Below are 20,977 nucleotides of genomic sequence, written 5' to 3'. Positions count from 1 at the left end.
CTGAGCGCCAGGATCACTGCCGGGCCACTTCTCCCACGTTCTTTGCCCGGCGCGCCTCCGGGAAGGTAAGGTCCCCCGACAAGTTCTTGGCGAATGCAGGCCGCCATTCCTAAAACAAGCAGTCGCTCTCTTCCGCCAGGAAAGCCAGGGACGCCCCGCCCCGCCGCTCGGCGGCGCCGACGCCCGACGCCGCCGTTCCCGGAAGCCACGGCGGCCTGTCCGACCTGCTCTTCCGCTTCTGGCTCTTTAATCGCTTCCAGCGCCGTCCTGCGCCCGCCCCCCAGGCGCGGGCCCATTGGTCCGGCTGCGGAGACGCACAGCGGCGCGCCCTCCCATTGGCAGGAAGAGCGAGGCGGCGGCGCGCGGGCGCCTGCGCTCTTTCCTGAGCTGCGCGGCTCCAGCATGGCGGCCGATTCGCTGTCTCTCTTCACGGGCCTCGGCTTGAGTGAGCATAAGGCGCGCGAGACGCTGAAGAACGAGGCGTTGAGCGCGCAGCTCCTGGCGGCGGCAGCGCAGGTAGCGAGGCGAGCGCGGCCCGCGGGGCCCCCCCGAGGCCGCCCCCCGACCCCCAGCCTCAACGCCCCCCTCGGGCCGGGAGCCCCGACCAGCCTTCGCCCCTTCTCTTCTCCCCCGACCCCCTCCTCAGCCCTGCTCGGGGCCGTCCCCCGCCGTCACTGACCCCTCGGGAGTCCCCCGGCGCCCCCTCCCCCTCCTGGGACCTCCTCTCCACCCCGAGGAGAGCCTCCTGTCTGGCACTTCTCCGTGCTCCCTGATGCCGCCGCCGCACCCCACAGCACCCCCTCCGGGGAACATTTTTGTCCCCCGCACCGTCTCCCCGGAATCCCTTTCCTGTCTCCGATAATGCCCCCCTCTGCTCCTATAGCAGTGTCTCCCCTGACACCTTGTCTCTCATAATGTCCCCTCTGCTCCTATAGCACTGTCTCCCCTGACACCTTGTCTCCCATGATGCCTCTCTGCTCCTATAGCAGTGTCTCCCCTGACACCTTGTCTCCCATAATGTCCCCTCTGCTCCTATAGCACTGTCTCCCCTGACACCTTGTCTCCGATAATGCCCCCCCATCTGCTCCTATAGCACTGTCTCCCCTGACACCTTGTCTCCCATAATGTCCCCTCTGCTCCTATAGCACTGTCTCCCCTGACACCTTGTCTCCCATGATGCCTCTCTGCTCCTATAGCACTGTCTCCCCTGACACCTTGTCTCCCATGATGCCCCTCTGCTCCTATAGCACTGTCTCCCCTGACACCTTGTCTCCCATGATGCCCCCTCTGCTCCTATAGCACTGTCTCCCCTGACACCTTGTCTCCCATGATGCCCCTCTGCTCCTATAGCACTGTCTCCCCTGACACCTTGTCTCCCATGATGCCTCTCTGCTCCTATAGCACTATCTCCCCGACACCTTGTCTCCCATGATGCCCCTCTGCTCCTTATAGCACTGTCTCCCCTGACACCTTGTCTCCCATAATGCCCCTCTGCTCCTTATAGCACTGTCTCCCCTGACACCTTGTCTCCCATGATGCCTCTCTGCTCCTATAGCCATCTCCCCTGACACCTTGTCTCCCATGATGCCCCTCTGCTCCTATAGCACTGTCTCCCCTGACACCTTGTCTCCCATGATGCTCCCTCTGCTCCTATAACAGTCTTCCCATGATACCTTGTCTCCCATAATGCCCTCTGCTCCTATAGCACTGTCTCCCCTTGATACTTTGTCTCTTCTAATGCCCTCTCTGCTCCTATAACAGTGTTCCCATGATACCTTGTCTCCCATAATGCCCTCTCTCCTGTAGTATTGTCTCCCCTTGATATTTTCTCTCTTCTAATGCCCTCCCTGCTCCTATAGCACTGTCGCCCATGATACCTTGTCTCCCATGATGCCCCTCTGCTCCTATAGCACTGTCTCCCCTGACACCTTGTCTCCCATAATGCCCCTCTGCTCATATAGTACTGTCTCCCCTGACACCTTGTCTCCCATGATGCCCCTCTGCTCCTATAGCACTGTCTCCCCGACACCTTGTCTCCCATGATGCCCCTCTGCTCCTTATAGCACTGTCTCCCCTGACACCTTGTCTCCCATAATGCCCCTCTGCTCCTATAGCACTGTCTCCCCTGACACCTTGTCTCCCATGATGCCCCTCTGCTCCTTATAGCACTGTCTCCCCTGACACCTTGTCTCCCATAATGCCCCTCTGCTCCTATAGCACTGTCTCCCCTGACACCTTGTCTCCCATGATGCCTCTCTGCTCCTATAGCACTGTCTCCCCTGACACCTTGTCTCTCATAATGCCCCTCTGCTCCTATAGCACTGTCTCCCCTGACACCTTGTCTCCCATGATGCCTCTCTGCTCCTATAGCCATCTCCCCTGACACCTTGTCTCCCATGATGCCTCTCTGCTCCTATAGCAGTGTCTCCCCTGACACCTTGTCTCCCATAATGCCCCTCTGCTCCTATAGCACTGTCTCCCCTGACACCTTGTCTCCCATGATGCCTCTCTGCTCCTATAGCCATCTCCCCTGACACCTTGTCTCCCATGATGCCCCTCTGCTCCTATAGCAGTGTCTCCCCTGACACCTTGTCTCCCATAATGTCCCCTCTGCTCCTATAGCACTGTCTCCCCTGACACCTTGTCTCCCATGATGCCTCTCTGCTCCTATAGCACTGTCTCCCCATGACACCTTGTCTTCCATAATGCCCCTCTGCTCCTATAGCAGTGTCTCCCCTGACACCTTGTCTCCCATAATGCCCCTCTGCTCCTATAGCACTGTCTCCCCTGACACCTTGTCTCCCATGATGCCTCTCTGCTCCTATAGCACTGTCTCCCCTGACACCTTGTCTCCCATGATGCCCCTCTGCTCCTATAGCACTGTCTCCCCTGACACCTTGTCTCCCATAATGCCCTCTCTGCTCCTATAACAGTCTTCCCATGATACCTTGTCTCCTCTAATGCCCTCTCTCCTGTAGCACTGTCTCCCCTTGATACTTTGTCTCTTCTAATGCCCTCTCTGCTCCTATAACAGTGTTCCCATGATACCTTGTCTCCCATAATGCCCTCTCTCCTGTAGTATTGTCTCCCCTTGATATTTTCTCTCTTCTAATGCCCTCCCTGCTCCTATAGCACTGTCGCCCATGATACCTTCTATCTCCCATAATGCCCTCTTTGCTCTTATAACATTATCTCCCCTGATACCTTGTCTCCCATAATGCCCCTCTGCTCCTATAGCACTGTCTCCCCATGACACCTTGTCTCCCATAATGCCCCTCTGCTCCTATAGCACTGTCTCCCCTGACACCTTGTCTCCCATGATGCCTCTCTGCTCCTATAGCACTGTCTCCCCTGACACCTTGTCTCCCATGATGCTCCCTCTGCTCCTATAGCACTGTCTCCCCTGACACCTTGTCTCCCATGATGCCCCTCTGCTCCTATAGCACTGTCTCCCCTGACACCTTGTCTCCCATGATGCCCCTCTGCTCCTATAGCACTGTCTCCCCTGACACCTTGTCTCCCATGATGCCCCTCTGCTCCTATAGCACTGTCTCCCCTGACACCTTGTCTCCCATAATGCCCCTCTGCTCCTATAGCACTGTCTCCCCTGACACCTTGTCTCCCATGATGCCTCTCTGCTCCTATAGCACTGTCTCCCCTGACACCTTGTCTCCCATAATGCCCCTCTGCTCCTATAGCACTGTCTCCCCATGACACCTTGTCTTCCATAATGCCCCTCTGCTCCTATAGCAGTGTCTCCCCTGATACCTTGTCTCCCATAATGCCCCTCTGCTCCTATAGTACTGTCTCCCCATGATACCCTGTCTTCCATAATGCCCTCTCTGCTCCTATAGCACTGTCTCCCCTGACACCTTGTCTCCCATAATGTCCCCTCTGCTCCTATAGCTCTGTCTCCCCTGACACCTTGTCTCCCATGATGCCCCTCTGCTCCTATAGCACTGTCTCCCCTGACACCTTGTCTCCCATGATGCCCCCTCTGCTCCTATAGCACTATCTCCCCGACACCTTGTCTCCCATGATGTCCCTCTGCTCCTTATAGCACTGTCTCCCCTGACACCTTGTCTCCCATGATGCCCCTCTGCTCCTATAGCACTGTCTCCCCTGACACCTTGTCTCCCATGATGCCCCTCTGCTCCTATAACAGTCTTCCCATGATACCTTGTCTCCTCTAATGCCCTCTCTCCTATAGCACTGTCTCCCATAATGCCCCTCTGCTCCTATAGCACTGTCTCCCCTGACACCTTGTCTCCCATGATGCCTCTCTGCTCCTATAGCCATCTCCCCTGACACCTTGTCTCCCATGATGTCCCTCTGCTCCTATAGCACTGTCTCCCCTGACACCTTGTCTCCCATGATGCCCCTCTGCTCCTATAGCACTGTCTCCCCTGACACCTTGTCTCCCATGATGTCCCTCTGCTCCTATAACAGTCTTCCCATGATACCTTGTCTCCTCTAATGCCCTCTCTCCTATAGCACTGTCTCCCATAATGCCCCTCTGCTCCTATAGCACTGTCTCCCCTGACACCTTGTCTCCCATAATGCCCCTCTGCTCCTATAGCACTGTCTCCCCTGACACCTTGTCTCCCATGATGTCCCTCTGCTCCTATAGCACTGTCTCCCCTGACACCTTGTCTCCCATGATGCCCCTCTGCTCCTATAGCACTGTCTCCCCTGACACCTTGTCTCCCATGATGTCCCTCTGCTCCTATAGCACTGTCTCCCCTGACACCTTGTCTCCCATGATGCCCCTCTGCTCCTATAGCACTGTCTCCCCTGACACCTTGTCTCCCATGATGCCCCTCTGCTCCTATAACAGTCTTCCCATGATACCTTGTCTCCTCTAATGCCCTCTCTCCTATAGCACTGTCTCCCATGATGTCCCTCTGCTCCTTATAGCAGTCTCCCCTGACACCTTGTCTCCCATGATGCCCCTCTGCTCCTATAGCACTGTCTCCCCTGACACCTTGACTCCCATGATGCCCCTCTGCTCCTATAGCACTGTCTCCCCATGACACCTCTTCCATAATGCCCTCTCTGCTCCTATAACACTGTCTCCCCTGACACCTTGTCTCCCATAATGTCCCCTCTGCTCCTATAGCTCTGTCTCCCCTGACACCTTGTCTCCCATGATGCCCCCTCTGCTCCTATAGCACTGTCTCCCCTGACACCTTGTCTCCCATGATGCCCCTCTGCTCCTATAGCACTGTCTCCCCTGACACCTTGTCTCCCATAATGCCCTCTCTGCTCCTATAACAGTCTTCCCATGATACCTTGTCTCCTCTAATGCCCTCTCTCCTGTAGCACTGTCTCCCCTTGATACTTTGTCTCTTCTAATGCCCTCTCTGCTCCTATAACAGTCTTCCCATGATACCTTGTCTCCTCTAATGCCCTCTCTCCTATAGCACTGTCTCCCATAATGCCCCTCTGCTCCTATAGCACTGTCTCCCCTGACACCTTGTCTCCCATAATGCCCCTCTGCTCCTATAGCACTGTCTCCCCTGACACCTTGTCTCCCATGATGCCCCTCTGCTCCTATAGCACTGTCTCCCCTGACACCTTGTCTCCCATAATGCCCCTCTGCTCCTATAGCACTGTCTCCCCTGACACCTTGTCTCCCATGATGCCCCTCTGCTCCTATAGCACTGTCTCCCCTGACACCTTGTCTCCCATGATGCCCCTCTGCTCCTATAGCACTGTCTCCCCTGACACCTTGTCTCCCATGATGTCCCTCTGCTCCTATAGCACTGTCTCCCCTGACACCTTGTCTCCCATGATGCCCCTCTGCTCCTATAGCACTGTCTCCCCTGACACCTTGTCTCCCATGATGCCCCTCTGCTCCTATAACAGTCTTCCCATGATACCTTGTCTCCTCTAATGCCCTCTCTCCTATAGCACTGTCTCCCATGATGTCCCTCTGCTCCTTATAGCAGTCTCCCCTGACACCTTGTCTCTCATGATGCCCCTCTGCTCCTATAGCACTGTCTCCCCTGACACCTTGTCTCCCATAATGCCCCTCTGCTCATATAGTACTGTCTCCCCATGATACCTGGTCTCCCATAATGCCCTCTCTCCTGTAGTATTGTCTCCCCTTGATATTTTCTCTCTTCTAATGCCCTCCCTGCTCCTATAGCACTGTCGCCCATGATACCTTCTATCTCCCATAATGCCCTCTTTGCTCTTATAACATTATCTCCCCTGATACCTTGTCTCCCATAATGCCCTCTCTGCTCCTGTAGCATTGTCTCCCCATGATACCTTGTCTCTCATAATGCCCTCTCTGCTCCTGTAGCATTGTCTCCCCATGACACCTTGTGTTCTATAATGTCCTCTCTGCTCCTGTAGCACTGTCTCCCCATAATACTTGATCTGTCTCCTATAATGCCCTCTCTGTTCCACTCCATGACACCCTTCCCCCCCAGCATGTTTTACCTTCTTTGCCCCATGCCTTTCTAAGCTCTCTCTTAGCATGAGCCCCAGGCTGACAATTTGAGAGCTAAGGAGACCCTGGAGGTGACATAGGCCAACCCGCTTAGCCCAGTGCCTAGAGACCTTAAGTGGTTTGACCAAAGTTCACAAAGGTGAGGGTGTAGAGGTTGGGATGGGATTGCAGGGTGGTTCAAACTGGTCCTCAGGGCTCTGAATCCAGGTCCCTTCCCACTGTAGGATGACATCTTCCCTGGACTGTTATTGAAAGTTCCTCTCTTTTGCCTCTTTTTTTATCCCCAATACTTAACATATAGTTGGTGTTTTATAAATGTTTACTGAATATAATTCATCTGAGCAAAACCCTCCCCAATAACTTCTCCTTCAGATTTGTACTAATATAATTACCTTATTCACTGTAAGGTCTTCCCTTCCTGATTCTTTTAAGGCCTAGGAATAATGCCTCATTTCTCATCACCTCTATTCCCTAACCTTGTACAGTTGCCCCCACCATTATATCCCCCCTCCTCCCAGCCCTTCTTTGAATGCCTACTCAGGAAATGACATTTTTTGGAGTGGTGGCTTTTTTTACCTGTCAAATATAACTCCTTCACTTTCTTGAAACTTTGGAAATGTGCCCCATGATGAGGATTGCTATGGGTAAACCTTCTGGACCCAATAATGTGCTACTACTTTAAAACTCCATTCCCTTTTGATAATCCACTTCCATGATCTGCCTTAAGTGTTATGTTCTTTAGAGGTGATGGGTGGGGTATGTAACAACCATAACCCCTATTGAGTTCCGGGGTCTCTGCCCTCTTCCCATCCTTGTCTACTTCTTTTGACAGGCTCAGCAAGTCTTGGGTCCTAGCATTGACAAGTCTATAGGAACACTTCTATACAATGTGGCCTCTCGCCTCAAGGATCCCCGAAGGTTGTCCTTTCTGGTGGGTTATGTTACCAACAAGAAGATCCTCACGGACCTGCAGCTCAGTGGTAGGTGAACCTTTATTTCCCCTTTGGACTCTCTCTTGGTCCTAAAATTTAGCATTAGATTTGGCCACTTCCTTTAATTGTTTTATTGCACACACCTGTAGTTCATTGGTAACTATTGTTCTGCCTTGATTTCCTAGGAATACTTCAGTTCTCCACATACCACCTGAGCCAGCAGTGGTTCCCATTTCTCTCCTCTTCTCCCAGCCATTCCCTTCTCTTATTCATTTTACCCTGGGGATTTAAACTCTAATAATACTTTAGTTACTCATACCCTAATCCCCTTAGTTCTTGGCTCATTCATAATTCCTCGTCTTCTGCATTCTTCTCTCAGTCTCCCCAAGTCATCCTATCTTAAACGTTTAGTGCTTGTCCAGGGGTTCTAGGATGACCTTTGTTTCTCTGACAACACTGTCTTGTAGTTCAGTGGGCAGTACTAGAGCCTCTGCCTCCTTTATTCTACTTTGGTCATATCTCACTTCCCTCTTAGTTCAGGGACTTCCTACAGCTCAGTGGTGGGAATGGGGCCCCTCCCCCTCCCCCTAGTTTCCATTTCAATTAAATATTCAGTACCTGCTCTGTGTAAGACCGTGGATAATCCAGGATGGATTCAAAAAAATATTGGCAGCTCCATTTTAAGCTAATGATGATGTCTGGCTAATATTTCGAACTTCTTTCTTGGTGTTACTTTGTGTCTCAGCTTCTAGTTTGGGTTAAATGATAGTGTAGACTTGCTTTTATATTATTATGGGCATGGTCCAGACAGACTTGGATCTGATTGCATCCTGACTCATTCTTTTTTTCAGCTGCCTTGGAGTACCTGCGGAGCCATCCCTTGGATCCTATCAACATCACAGACTTTGAGCAAGAGTGTGGTGTGGGGGTCACAATATCCCCGGAGCAGATTGAAGAGGCTGTGAGTCCCAGGGAAAGGAATGGTTTTGAGAATGGCCTCACCTTGGGTCCTGGAATGCATGTCGGGGTCAGATTGGGGGAAGCAATTTTGTTTGGTCTTGGCAGGATAGAGCGATGCACCAGACCTTCAAATTCTGTGGGACAGAAGGGATTTTGGAATTGGCTTAATTATTGAGCTAACTTGGGACATCTTTTCATCCTTTATCTACCACCTTCTCACCTTTTGAGAAAAAATATAGTATAATATTTTGGAGTTAAAAGATGTGATTTAGGGCAGCTAGGTGGTGCAGTGAATACGGCACTGGCCTTGGAGTCAGGAGTACCTGGGTTCAAATTCGACCTCAGACACTTTAATAATTACCTAGCTGTGTGGCCTTGGGCAAGCCACTTAACCCCGTTGCCTTGAAAAATCTAAAAAACAAAACAAAACAAAAAAAAGATGTGATTTAACTCTTGATTCTCTTTTGATTCATTTACTAACTGTATGACCTTAGATAAGTCTCCTAACTCCTGCTTTCACTCATCTCTAAAATCAGATGGTTGGACTATATGATCTGTTAAGATTCTTTTCATCCAGGGGCAGCTAGGTGGCGCAGTAGATAAAGCACCGGCCCTGGAGTCAGGAGTACCTGGGTTCAAATCCAGTCTCAGACATTTGATAATTACCTAGCTGTGTGGCCTTGGGCAAGCCACTTAACCCCATTTGCCTTGCAAAAACAAAACAAAACAAAAAAAAGATTCTTTTCACCTTTAAAATCCTGTGACCCTATTTTGCATTATTGATCTCTTTTTCTCTTGATGAGAAGCTGTCTTTGAGGGCAGCTAGGTGGTGCAGTGGGTAGAACACTGGCTCTGGAATTAGAAGGATATGAGTTCAAATCTAGCCTCAGGTTAATATTTACTTAGTTGTATGACCTTGAACAAGTTACTTAACCCCACTGCCTTTCAAAAAATAACAGCAACAATAAAATGAAAGAATGAAGGAGAAATTATCTTTGAAAGGTTGATACCTATTTCAAGGTTTTTTGGTATCCCTGCAGGTTGAAACTGTGATTGGTCGACATCGTGAACAGCTCCTAAAAGAACGGTATCATTTCAACATGGGGTTGCTAATGGGTAAGTGTGAGATCCTCCTAGTCTATTGTTGCCAGACCATTAGATTAATAGAAAAATGAAGCCTATAATGTTAATGTAAAGAACTATTTATTGGTTTTAACCTTGCTTCTTCTAGATAGGCAGTTCAGGTTAAGGTACAATGTGACTTGTCTAAGGTCACAGAATCATATACTATATAAGGCTGAGCCACTTTTTAAATTTAAGTATTCTAACTCACAGTTTTTTCCCCTACCATGTCTGGCTGCTTGTAGAGGCCTCTGAACATGATAGGATTTTAGTAAATGTTCATTGAATTGAATTCAACAATTTTTATTTTTGTCCCCTTTGCTTTAGGTCTTCTGGAATGGGATGGGGGCAAGGGGTGTGACAAACTGAGCATGTGGCCTTGATTCTTGCTGTTGAGTAGTCTTTCTAGCCTCTGAGACCAAGCACAGGCATCTTAAATGTTTTTGACTTGACTGGAGCTAGATGAAAGGCCAGTCTCATCTCTGCATTGTTTGGTTCTTATGCTGCTACAGTAGTGGAAGCATTATATGTTTCATAGTCCCTGAGGCAGCTAAAACTTTGCCAGATTCTCCCTGATCTTCAGCTTCCTACTGTCTTCTCTTCCAGGTGAGGCGAGGACAGCACTGAAGTGGGCAGATGGCAAGACCATCAAGAATGAGGTGGATATGCAGGTGGGTGTGTGTTTGTCACCAGTTCAACTATGGTGGCCAGTTTGAAACTTATGAAAGATTCTTGTTATCAGTCAAGTGATAAAGCCATGGCACCAAATCTTTGGTTGAACTATATACCCATTAAGACTAATAAGCTTAGAGATGGAAGGGACTTCAAATGTCTCTAAGCTCAACTTTTACATTTTACAGAACAGGAGGTTGCTCCATGAGTGATTAAGTGACTTGTTCAAAATCACATATGCTGTAACTAGCAGTCGAGCTGGATTTAATGCTGGGTTCTTTCACTCCATATCCTTTATCCTTTCTACTGATACCCCACCTCCTTAGTTGTTTGTAGACTTTTTAATAAAATTAAGATGACCATAAAGATATTACAGAGCCCTTTCTATGCCAGGAACCCAGAAAACAAGGGGGAAAGGATTAAAGGGGAGTGAACAATATAGTGCTATCCTTCTCTAATTGCATCTTAGGCTTTTTTGTGAACTCTGTCCCTGTGGTTTCTGCTTGGATAAGATCCTGTCTCCATCTTTGTTCAGGTTCTCCATCTTCTGGGTCCGAAGACAGAGGCTGATTTGGAGAAAAAGCCCAAGGTAGTGAGTGTCTCCAGTAGCTCTGGGGCAAGCTGAGGGAACAGGACACTGGGCCAAAACTTAATCATAGGATACTGGATCTTTTCTTCTTGGCTATTGTGGGTATGGATTTGGTGTTGGGTTCTAAAGGAAGTCAAGCCAAGTTTGCTGCTTCTACTCTCTAGGTTGCAAAGATGCGACATGAGGAGAAGGACTTGAAGGCATCTAGGATGGCAGTGTCCAATGGTAAAATTAAGCTAATTTCAGGGTTGATAGCCATTTCCACTGATGTGACAGGTTTCTGTCCCTTGACTCTTCTAGAGGCACCATGTAGATCTTCTTTTTCCTCCCTTTCTTTTCCCCTATCCCCATTTGTTGTGTGGTTGGTACTAGGCAGAGGTTGGACATTCCCAGCCGCCCCCCCCCCCCTTCTTCAGCTGCCTCCCATGATGCTTTCATGGTATGAGAGAAATTGCTTTTAGCTTCACTTTAAATTTATTATTTTGGGGGGGGGGTTGTTTTTTTTTTTTTGCAAGGCAATGGGGTGAATGACTTGCCCAAGGTCACACTGCTAGGTAATTAGTAAGTGTCTGAGACCAGATTTGAACTCGGGTCCTCCTGACTTCAGAGTTGGTGCTCTGTCCACTATGCCACCTAGCTGTCCCTAGCCTCACTTTAGTGATAAGTGCCAGAGTAGAGATATTTTAACATCTGACCTGATTGGTACCTGTGGCCAAAATTGATAAGCTGTGACTCATGAGTCACTAGGGTCTTTCCCTGATCTCAGGATTGAACCATCCCTTGGGACTCTAGGTTTCATGTGACATTTTCTTACCTCTCTCCTGTGTCTCCTCCTGGGACAGCTCTTGCCAAAGAATTTACTCACGGTGAGGCTTTTCCCCCTCTCAGCCTGCCTCACCCAGGTTTGGTCTGGATGCTGGGATGATTGGCTCTGAGAATAGTTTCCTGACTAGCACCTTTGGTGTGAAGGCTTGCTGCTGAACCCTTTTCGGGGCTGTTTATCCACCTATCACCCAAATCTTACTTGTGGCTCCAAGAAGTGTAGTTTGAACTTGACAGATGGGTTCAACCCAGATAAGAACAATTTGTTCCAGTGGCCATGAAGGTGACTGAAACAGGCTTTATGGAGTGCTTAAAGCTTGGTTAGATATCAAAGACCCAGATGCTTCCTGGGCCATCACTAGTCATCTTAATTTTTATCTTGCCACTAAACTTCAATGACTGGAAAATAATGGGAGACAGATGACTTTGTGCAACTCTACCTCAAGTAAATCCATTTCATTCAGAAGTTAAGACATCACTAGTGTTGTCATTGGTCCTCTTCAAAAATGGAGGCCCAACAAAAGCAACAACCTCAGTCGATTTGTGCACCGAAGTTCTTTTGGTGCCTGTAGATTCCAGCTTTTTTTCCCCTCATTTCTGGGACTTCTTAATGGTCTTTTCATTAAATCAGGTTTTTTTTTTAAATTGTATTTATTTAAGGCAATGGTTAAGTGACTTGCCCAAAGTCATATTATTGAGTGTCAGAGACTGAATTTGAACCCAAGCCCTCCTGACTTCAGGGCTGGTAATCTATGAATTCAGGTTTTTTTAAGATCTAGGGTAAGTTCGGGTTTTGTTTGCTGGGCAGAGGAGGTTATTCTTTCTGCAGTTAAGAGTTAGCCACTGGGTTCATGTTGCTGTTTCTGAGTCTAATGGGAAGCTCAGAGCTGTCTCTGGAAGTTATTATAGCATATTCTAACTTCTCTAGGTGAGGCACCTACAGCATCTCTGTCTCTGATGGAACAGCTCAGGGGAGAAGCACTTAGATTCCACAAACCAGGTGAGTGAGTAAGTATGGGAGACAGGCAGAAGACCAAGAAACCCACTCTTTCTGGAAGTTAAGGAAGAGTAGCTTTCTTTTGGGTGAAGTACCTTGTGATCCTTAACCCTAAAGTATCTGACTAAAGTATCCATTACTGCTCTACCTTCCTGGGGAGAGTTCAAGATCAGTCTCTCTGAAGTAGTGGTTTTGTTGTTACTCTCCTCTTGGATGTTGAAACCAGTTCTGGACCTAAGCCTTATCCAGGCTCATATCTCCTGCCCCCATTTTGACAATAAGTGGTATGTTATAGGCCTTCCTCCTAAGGAATGTGCCTCCTTTCCTGCCATCCTCTGCTAAGGAACCTCCTTGGTCTTTTGACTTTTACAGGTGAAAACTACAAAACCCCTGGCTATGTGGTCACCCCCAACACCATGCCTCTGCTGCAGCAGCACATGGAAATCACCGGGGGACAGGTGCTTGGGCCTCCTTCTTTTGGTGGTGGGAATGGTAGGAGAGTGTCTTTTCTTGTCCTGATGGGTGGAAATGACCACAGTAACCTCTGGCGCTGGGAAGGAGGTAATCTGTGGGCATGTAAGAGCTTCAGAGAAGCCTGTCCAGGTTTCTGCTGGATAAGGCCATGGAGGAATTGTCACTGAGCTCAATTACTACACAGTCAAATGACTGTAGGTCTTCTGAAACTTCTCTTTCCTTTCAAAGGTGAGAACACGATTCCCACCAGAACCCAATGGTATTTTGCATATTGGACATGCCAAGGCCATTAACTTCAACTTTGGCTATGCCAAGGTAGGTGTCCATTCTCCTCTGGGATAGAGGGCCAGCTTCTTATTCTTAATATATGGTGGGGTACTGGTGGGGGGGGGGGCGGTGTCACAAAGGTTCATAGATTGCAACCTGGAAGGTGTTTCAGAGACCTTGGATTACAACTCTCATTCTTTAGAAGTGGAATACCAGGACCCACAGAGTTAAATGACTTGTTTATGGTCATACACGTTCTGAATAGAAGAGGTAGGATTTGAACCCAACTCCTTTGACTCCAAAGCTGTGTTCTGCTTCCCAGAAAGACTCTTATTTCCTCCTGTTACTGTGGGAAGTATTATGAACCAGTCATGACCCAGAGGCATTGTAGATACTTGCTGATTCTGATAAACCTTTGAAAATACTATTGTGAATACAGAAAAAATGGGAACCCATTGTAATCAGGGACAGGTTGACCTTGCTATGGTAATATCTTATGGGTTCAGTTTTCTCATCTGAAAAATGTGAGTCTTAATATTAGATGACCTTTAAAGAACTTCTAGCTTTAAACTTTATGCATCACTGAACCTAGGGAGCAGGATAAGCTTGTGGTAACTCTGGTGTCACCACTTACCCTCTCACTCTGGGAAATAGCCTGATCTCATGGTGATCCTCCTTGTCACTATAGTGACCAGAGGGGTATAAGAGTCATTCACTTCCCAGAGTGAGGAACTCCCCTCCTGGCTCCTTCTGGACTCATACTAAAAATCTTTACTATCCTGTGAATTTTTCCACTCCACTGATATCTATGAAAGGGACTTGGTGATAGTTGGTCTGTACTATGCTTTCGTTTTTGAAATCCTCTTTATGTATTTCAAATCACATACATTATTAATATATGAAATAAACATAGATAACCTGGATAATGAGATTTTGCTTGCAAAATTATCATGGTTAGTGCATTTAGAAACAATAAAACTTTTTGTTGAAAAGCTTTGGGGAAATGAGGAAACTCCAGATATCTCTCTTGAATTTTGAATTATTTCTTCTATTCTGAGGTTCTAATCTAGATTTAGACAAAAGAAGATAATTTAATGTGGGAGTACCTTCATCTAGTACTGGGGTCTACGACAATATCTGATTTCTATAGGCCAACAATGGAGTCTGCTTTCTGCGTTATGATGACACAAATCCTGAGAAGGAGGAGGAGAAATACTTTACTGGAATCCGGGACATGGTAGAATGGCTGGGTATGGAGTCCAGGGCAAAGAATGGGCTGGCAGGATGTGGGGTGGAATTTGAGGAACTGAACTTGGTGAGAAGTTTTCACACTCAGGGAGTGATTGGCTGGACCCTGGCTTTGCAGGTTACAAGCCCTACAAGGTGACGCATGCCTCGGATTATTTTGACCAGCTCTATGACTGGGCTGTGGAGCTCATCCGTAGGTGAGGCCAGGAGTCTACTTGGGGGAGGCAGGGGAGGGCCACAAGGGGATGGGAATTCATCTCTTCCTAGGAAGATTTCTTGGCTCCATCTAGTGCTGGAAGAACTAGAATGCTTTTGTCTGTAGAGCTGCTAGGCTTCTGTGCTTGCCACCTACTTGAAGTTGATAATCCTTCTGCACTTGCAGGGGCCATGCCTATGTCTGCCACCAGCAGGTAGAAGAGATTAAGGGCCACAATCCTCCACCCTCCCCATGGCGAGATCGGCCAATTGAAGAGTCTTTATTGCTTTTTGAGGTGAGCTAACTTTTGATCCTAACCCTGGAGTAAGACTTGCCTAGGACTTGAGTGAGAGTGGGGGGTCTGTTTTTCCTCAGGGAATGAAGAAGGGTAAGTTTGCTGAAGGAGAGGCCACACTGAGGATGAAACTGGTTATGGAGGATGGAAAGATGGACCCAGTGGCCTATCGCATCAAGTATACGCCCCATCATCGAACTGGTGATAAGTGGTGGGTGCTGTCTCCTGGGGAGAAGGCCCTTCAAGGACATGGGGGGGGGAGTTGGGTGTGTCATAAGCTCACAAGTTTCTGGCCTCTGTCTCCTGCTGTAGGTGCATCTATCCCACATATGACTATACACACTGTCTTTGTGACTCCATTGAGCACATTACCCACTCTCTTTGCACCAAAGAGTTCCAGGCCCGGTAAGTGCAGAGGTGTTGGTGCACCAGTGCAGCATCTCTAATCCTTTGCTTAGTCCCTCTCCTCCGTGGTAGTGCTGAAGAGTGATTGAGGGAAAGATGTGGAAAGGAACCAGATTTTGGGGGGGGGTGTCCTTGGAAGCCCAGGCTGGCATCACAGTGTGACCCAACCCATCTGGTTGAGATGCCATCCTGGAGTTTCTGTTGTCCTTAGGCGTTCTTCCTACTTCTGGCTTTGCAATGCTCTTGATGTGTACTGCCCGGTACAGTGGGAGTATGGACGCCTCAATCTGCACTACGCAGTTGTATCCAAGCGGAAGATCATCCAGTTGGTGGAAGCTGGTGCTGTCAGGTAAGATTCTTGTGAGAGTGGTGGTAGATTTGTGGTTCTTCTGAAAAAGAATAGCGTGGGGGGGGGCTTCATTTTCTGAGATGGCAGGGGAAAGAATCATGGATTTTGAGGCAGAAAACTTGGTTTCAGGTTGTGGCTGTGATCTTAGACAAATTGCTTCCTCTCTCTGAGCCTATTTCCTCATTTACAAAATTTTATGCTAGGGTTGAAGATGATTTGGTATCAAGAAGGGTAGGACCTGTGCCTTTTTCTGCTGATTCTGAAATGAATTCTACTTTCCTCTCCTTGGAGGGTTGGGCTCCCCTATCAGGATAGATTAGATGGGCACTGTCTCCCGAACATGACTGGTTGTCAAGAACTTCTAGTCTCAGGTTTTCCAACCATTGGGGAAGGGTCCTGCATCGGAATTGCATGACCCAGGTTCAAATCCTGGTTCTCCACTTACTGTGTGACTATGCAAAAATGACTTCAGTCTCCCTTGGCCACAGTTTCCTCCACTGTAAATTGAGGCATTTGAACTACAGGTCCCTTTCAGAAGGACTCAGTTTACAATCTTAAAATCTATTGCACTTTAGTATGCAGTGGAAAACACTCAATTCAGAATCAGGAAACCTTGAGCAGTGCTTAGACTAGAGAAGCTTGACTTGGCATCTTTTATTATATGTGACTTTAGGAAAGCTCTTCATTTGCAAAGTAGCAATCCTTACTTCACAGTGGGGTAAAGAGAATAGAGGTGAAGTACATGAATGTCCTTGCATACCTGCAAATGATCTGTGAAAATCAGTCCAGACTTAAAACAATGTGAATCCTGTGGGTTTTGGATGGTTTTTGGTGATCTCCAGTTCAGGGTAGTGGGTGTAAGAGCTGCATCCCAGACAAGTATTCATTCTTCTCATGCTGCAGGGACTGGGATGATCCTCGGCTTTTCACGCTCACAGCTCTCAGACGTCGAGGCTTCCCTCCTGAGGCCATCAACAACTTTTGTGCCCGGGTAGGTATAGCAATGTCTAGAGGCCAGGTGACCTCTGTGTGTCTTGAGGCCACTGACTAATCTCTTTCTGTCAGGTGGGCGTGACTGTTGCGCAGACAACGATGGAGCCTCATCTGCTCGAAGCCTGTGTTCGAGAAGTGCTGAATGATGGGGCCCCCAGGGCCATGGCTGTTCTCAAGCCACTCCGGGTCACCATTACCAACTTTCCAGCAAGCAAGGTGAAGAGCAGGCAGTGGGAGTCAGCCTGGGGAATGGAGTTAGAGACAGGGCCTGGAAGGGTGTTTCCTGGAATACAGCTCTCTCTAGTCTGATGACTTGTCCCATAATCTTTTACCTCTCTCTCTCTGGTGGTGATTTGCATTCGTATACTGCTTTGTATTGTGCTGCTTCTATTCTGGGGGGACGATCTTGAATGAAAAGCAGCATGAAAGGCCCCTGGATTTGGAAATTCTAAGTTATGCTATTTGTGACCTATATATGATCTTGCAAATTATTTAATATTTCTGGAAATGAAGATTAGTTGGTTTGACTAGATAGTTGTTCAAGTCCCTTCCAGTCTTAAATCATGTGATCCTCTATCCTTTCCTCTCTAACACAGGCAGTTGATGTCATCGTACCCAACTTTCCAGCTGATGAGTCCAAAGGCTTTCATCGGGTCCCCTTTTCACCCACAATCTACATTGAGCATACAGACTTTAAAGAGGTTAGGGAGGATCTGACTTATTGTCCTGGTCTTTTATTCTTTATGATTTTCCTGGGACCCTAGGAGAAGAGGGGTGGGATATGAAAAGTGGCTTTCTCCAAGTCTAACTGAACTAACTGAATTCTGTGGTTATGACCGTGATTGCACAACTTTCAGACCATCTCGGAATTTTGGTAACTTCTAGGCTGTTCCCAAGCCTTCTAATAAGCACAGTTGCCTTGCCTGTGCCTTTGCCAGAATCATAATTCTGTCTGTTGAACAAGAATGTGGCATCTAAGACAGCTACTAGGAAGCATTTTTTCCTTGATTTTGACACAGCTTTCTTTTCAGGAACCAGAAAAGGGTTACAAACGTCTTGCACCTGGCCAGCCAGTAGGCCTGAGGCATGCGGGTTATGTTATCGATGTACAGAATATCATCAAGGTAAGAGGTGTCCACCTGCCAAGACACAGATGGTGGCTGGAATTAGACCTACTCTTTCTGTTGACAATAACCCACTGATTTTCCTAGGTCATTCCAAGTGACTTGGAAGGACTCAAGGATAGAGCCCCACCTGTGTTGCCATTCATCCATTCATTCATCCCCCCCCCCCCCCCCCCCCCCCAGCATAAGGTTTTATCTTGGAGTAGAGGAAACCTTGTCCACAGGTTGGCCAGAGAAGTACTTCTGGTAGTCAAAAGCCCCATAGGTCATAGGAGGTCTGAAAACCATGTGCTAAAAAGAACATCCAAAGCAGGGAACTCAGTGGGTTAATCAATCAGTCAATCAATAAATCAATATATCTGTCTCTGTCTCTTAAAGAATGCCAGTGGCCAGGTGATTGAGTTGGAAGTGACCTGCAGCAAGTCAGATGTTTCTGAGAAACCCAAAGCTTTTATCCACTGGGTATCTGAGCCCTTGCAGTGTGAGGTCCGAATCTACGAGAGGCTGTGAGTCTGGCATCAGAGACTAGGAACAGATTAGCTTATTTTGAATCCAGAGATCCAAATAAGAGAATCCATTTATCAATTGTTGGGAAGCCATCAGGGAGAGCTGGGTACTAACCAATAGACATGGAGCCTCACAAGATGCATATGATTGCAGATTTCAACACAAAAACCCTGAGGATCCTTCTGAAGTGCCTGGTGGTTTCTTAAGTGACTTGAACACGGTGAGTCTACACTAAGAACTGAGGTCTTGGGGCATTTTTTCCTTCCAGGAAAGGATCATGAGTTGAACTGGAGGCTCTTTTGTTTTGTCCCCATAGTAGTGTGTGTCTTTGGGATGAGCCACCCCTATACCCCTAAAGCCTTGACTCCTGCACAAAATAGTCTAATGCATATGTGTCCCATAGGACTCTCTTTGTGTGATTGAAGATGCTTTGGTGGATTGTTCAGTCAGTGGTGCCAAACCCTTTGAAAAGTTCCAGTTTGAACGCCTGGGCTACTTCTCTGTAGATCCTGACAGTATGGAAAGAAAGGTCAGCCAATATGCTCCCTTCCTCTCCCCTCTGCCCCCTGTTCCCCCTTGTCAGAGGGTATTTGATTTTATTCCAGCTTCTGAATTAAAGAATGGCCACTGGGGGCTTGGCCACAGTTCTCTTTCTCTTTTTCACTCAGCCAAAGTTCAGGAAATATTACACACTACACATATCAGCACATCATAACACCACCAAGGGTGGGGATTAAGCAGAAATTCATTAGGTTCTCAGAAGAAACATAATGCCATTTGAAATCTTCACTGTCAACTCAAAGAAGGAACTTGGGTGTCAGTCAACTTGAATTCTAGGCCCTGCTTTTTGGGCAAACTTCTTTCCCTCTATATTTATCTAAATCAATCTTTGATTTTATCACTTAGGACACTACTCTGACACACATCTCAGTCCTTTCAAGCTTTTAATAGACATTTTCTGGAGTATCTATAACTAAAATTAATTGCCTGGTGCCCAGCCCTCTGTTGCTGAACATCCCTAGTTGCTAGTTCTTAGAGAGCTTGCCCTTAGTTATTGCTAGGTCTTTATTTGAAGCCTTTCCAGTTTGGAAAGTTGAAGCTTGCTGTACCAAGAATGGAATGACCTCCAGGGATCAAAGTTGGGTCAAGGGTATACCTCACAGGATTGTTTTGTGCTTCTTAGAAGGTAAGGTCTAGAATAGTGTTTTCTAAATGATTAAGCCTCATACAAGTATAGGCCATCTTACATTTTTATAGTGGCTTACAGAGGTCAGAGGTAGGTGGCACAGGTGGCATTTTTCTCATTTTACACATCAGGGAGCTGAGACCCAGAGAAATGAAGCAATTTGCCTAAACTCCCAGAACCCCTCAGAAACCAGATTCTTTCACATGCAACTCAGGTTTTTTCCTAGGGAAGTAAAGTCATGGAATACACGGGACTATAGGCAATGAAGTGCCCTATAATGAGACCTAAAGGGAATGAACACTGCCTTCCTGGGACTGCATGTTTAACCAGTCTAAATTTGGCCTAAAGGGACTGGGGAAAACCCCCTGGGTCCCATGTCTGTGGCCTAACTCCTCTTTCTCTCTCCAGCTTGTCTTTAACAGGACTGTCACTCTGAAGGAGGATCCTGGGAAAATGTGAGTTCCTTGAGTACAGGATGAAGTCACCAGTCTGGAGGCCAGGAAGACAAAATTGATCTTTGCCTTATCAGGGCCATACTTGGCCCTGCCCATCTGCTGTGCCACCTCAAGATGACCAATAAAAAACAGCACAGTTTTCCTAGAGTCTGTCCTCTTTGAGTTGGGGCAGGGGATGGTGGTGAATGCTGTACTTCTATTGTGGACTTCTGTTCAGAGGATGTGGCTCAGGGAAGCCTTGTTGGCCAGGGCTAGTGACCCCCTGTTTCTCTAAGCTAGGCTTTGCTTGGCTTCCTGCTATCTAGCAAGCCTTTCTCCCTTTTTCCCCTGGATTTTGAGTTATTAATGATCAAGAGATGAGGCTTAAACCTCTTTGGCTTCTTTGGGCAGAACAGAAGCCCCTACTTTTGGTCATTTCTTCATAAGGAGGCTGTGAGTCTGGCATCAGAGACTAGGAACAGATTACCTGCTTCTATGTAGCTCTGAAGAAGGAGATGAAGTTTTTTTCTAGCCTGGTTCCCAAAAGCTCTGTCCTCACCCTTGCCCCCTCTCTTCCACTGGGATAAAAGCAGAAGAGGAGGGAGCTGTGGCTTGAAGCCAAGAAGACCGCTCCTGGTGACCAGATCATTAACAAGAATCTTGGACAAGATTGTCCAGAGGGGCCTGTGTCACTCAACAAGCATTTAATAGAAATCTGGGTATCGTGCACTTTGATAGGTTCTGGGAATACTGCTACAAAGAATAGAGTCCCCACACAAGGAATTTCATCAGGGTAAACCAGAAACCTCTGATGGCTTCAATATTTGGATGGCCAGGAAATTTATTTCCCATGAGTCAGAGGCCCTTGATTCTGCTTTGGCTCTCCAGTCTCACCATGCATGCTCTTATTAAGCATGGAACTTGAGACTAGCTCATCCCTCATGT

At 47.7% G+C, this 20,977-nt stretch overlaps 1 protein-coding gene across 1 annotated transcript; it reads left to right on the top strand.

Annotated features, from left to right (window-relative positions):
- The first annotated feature begins 385 nt into the window (after positions 1–385).
- QARS1 (glutaminyl-tRNA synthetase 1) lies at positions 386–20,195 on the top strand. Its single transcript, XM_074197914.1, has 24 exons — positions 386–516; positions 7,293–7,440; positions 8,244–8,353; positions 9,393–9,468; positions 10,081–10,145; positions 10,682–10,735; positions 10,900–10,960; positions 12,486–12,557; positions 12,927–13,012; positions 13,257–13,343; positions 14,446–14,545; positions 14,662–14,740; positions 14,926–15,034; positions 15,115–15,245; positions 15,347–15,439; positions 15,651–15,788; positions 16,692–16,779; positions 16,854–16,997; positions 17,378–17,482; positions 17,813–17,905; positions 18,284–18,411; positions 18,566–18,632; positions 18,816–18,941; positions 20,007–20,195. The coding sequence occupies exons 1-24, from the start codon at positions 403–405 to the stop codon at positions 20,055–20,057; spliced, it is 2,325 nt and encodes a 774-aa protein (XP_074054015.1). The 5' UTR covers positions 386–402; the 3' UTR covers positions 20,058–20,195.
- The last annotated feature ends 782 nt before the right edge of the window (positions 20,196–20,977 follow it).

This window comes from Macrotis lagotis, chromosome 8 (genome assembly GCF_037893015.1).
Source record: "Macrotis lagotis isolate mMagLag1 chromosome 8, bilby.v1.9.chrom.fasta, whole genome shotgun sequence".
Lineage (NCBI taxonomy): Eukaryota > Metazoa > Chordata > Mammalia > Peramelemorphia > Peramelidae > Macrotis > Macrotis lagotis.
This window is presented reverse-complemented; position numbering and strand designations above follow the sequence as displayed.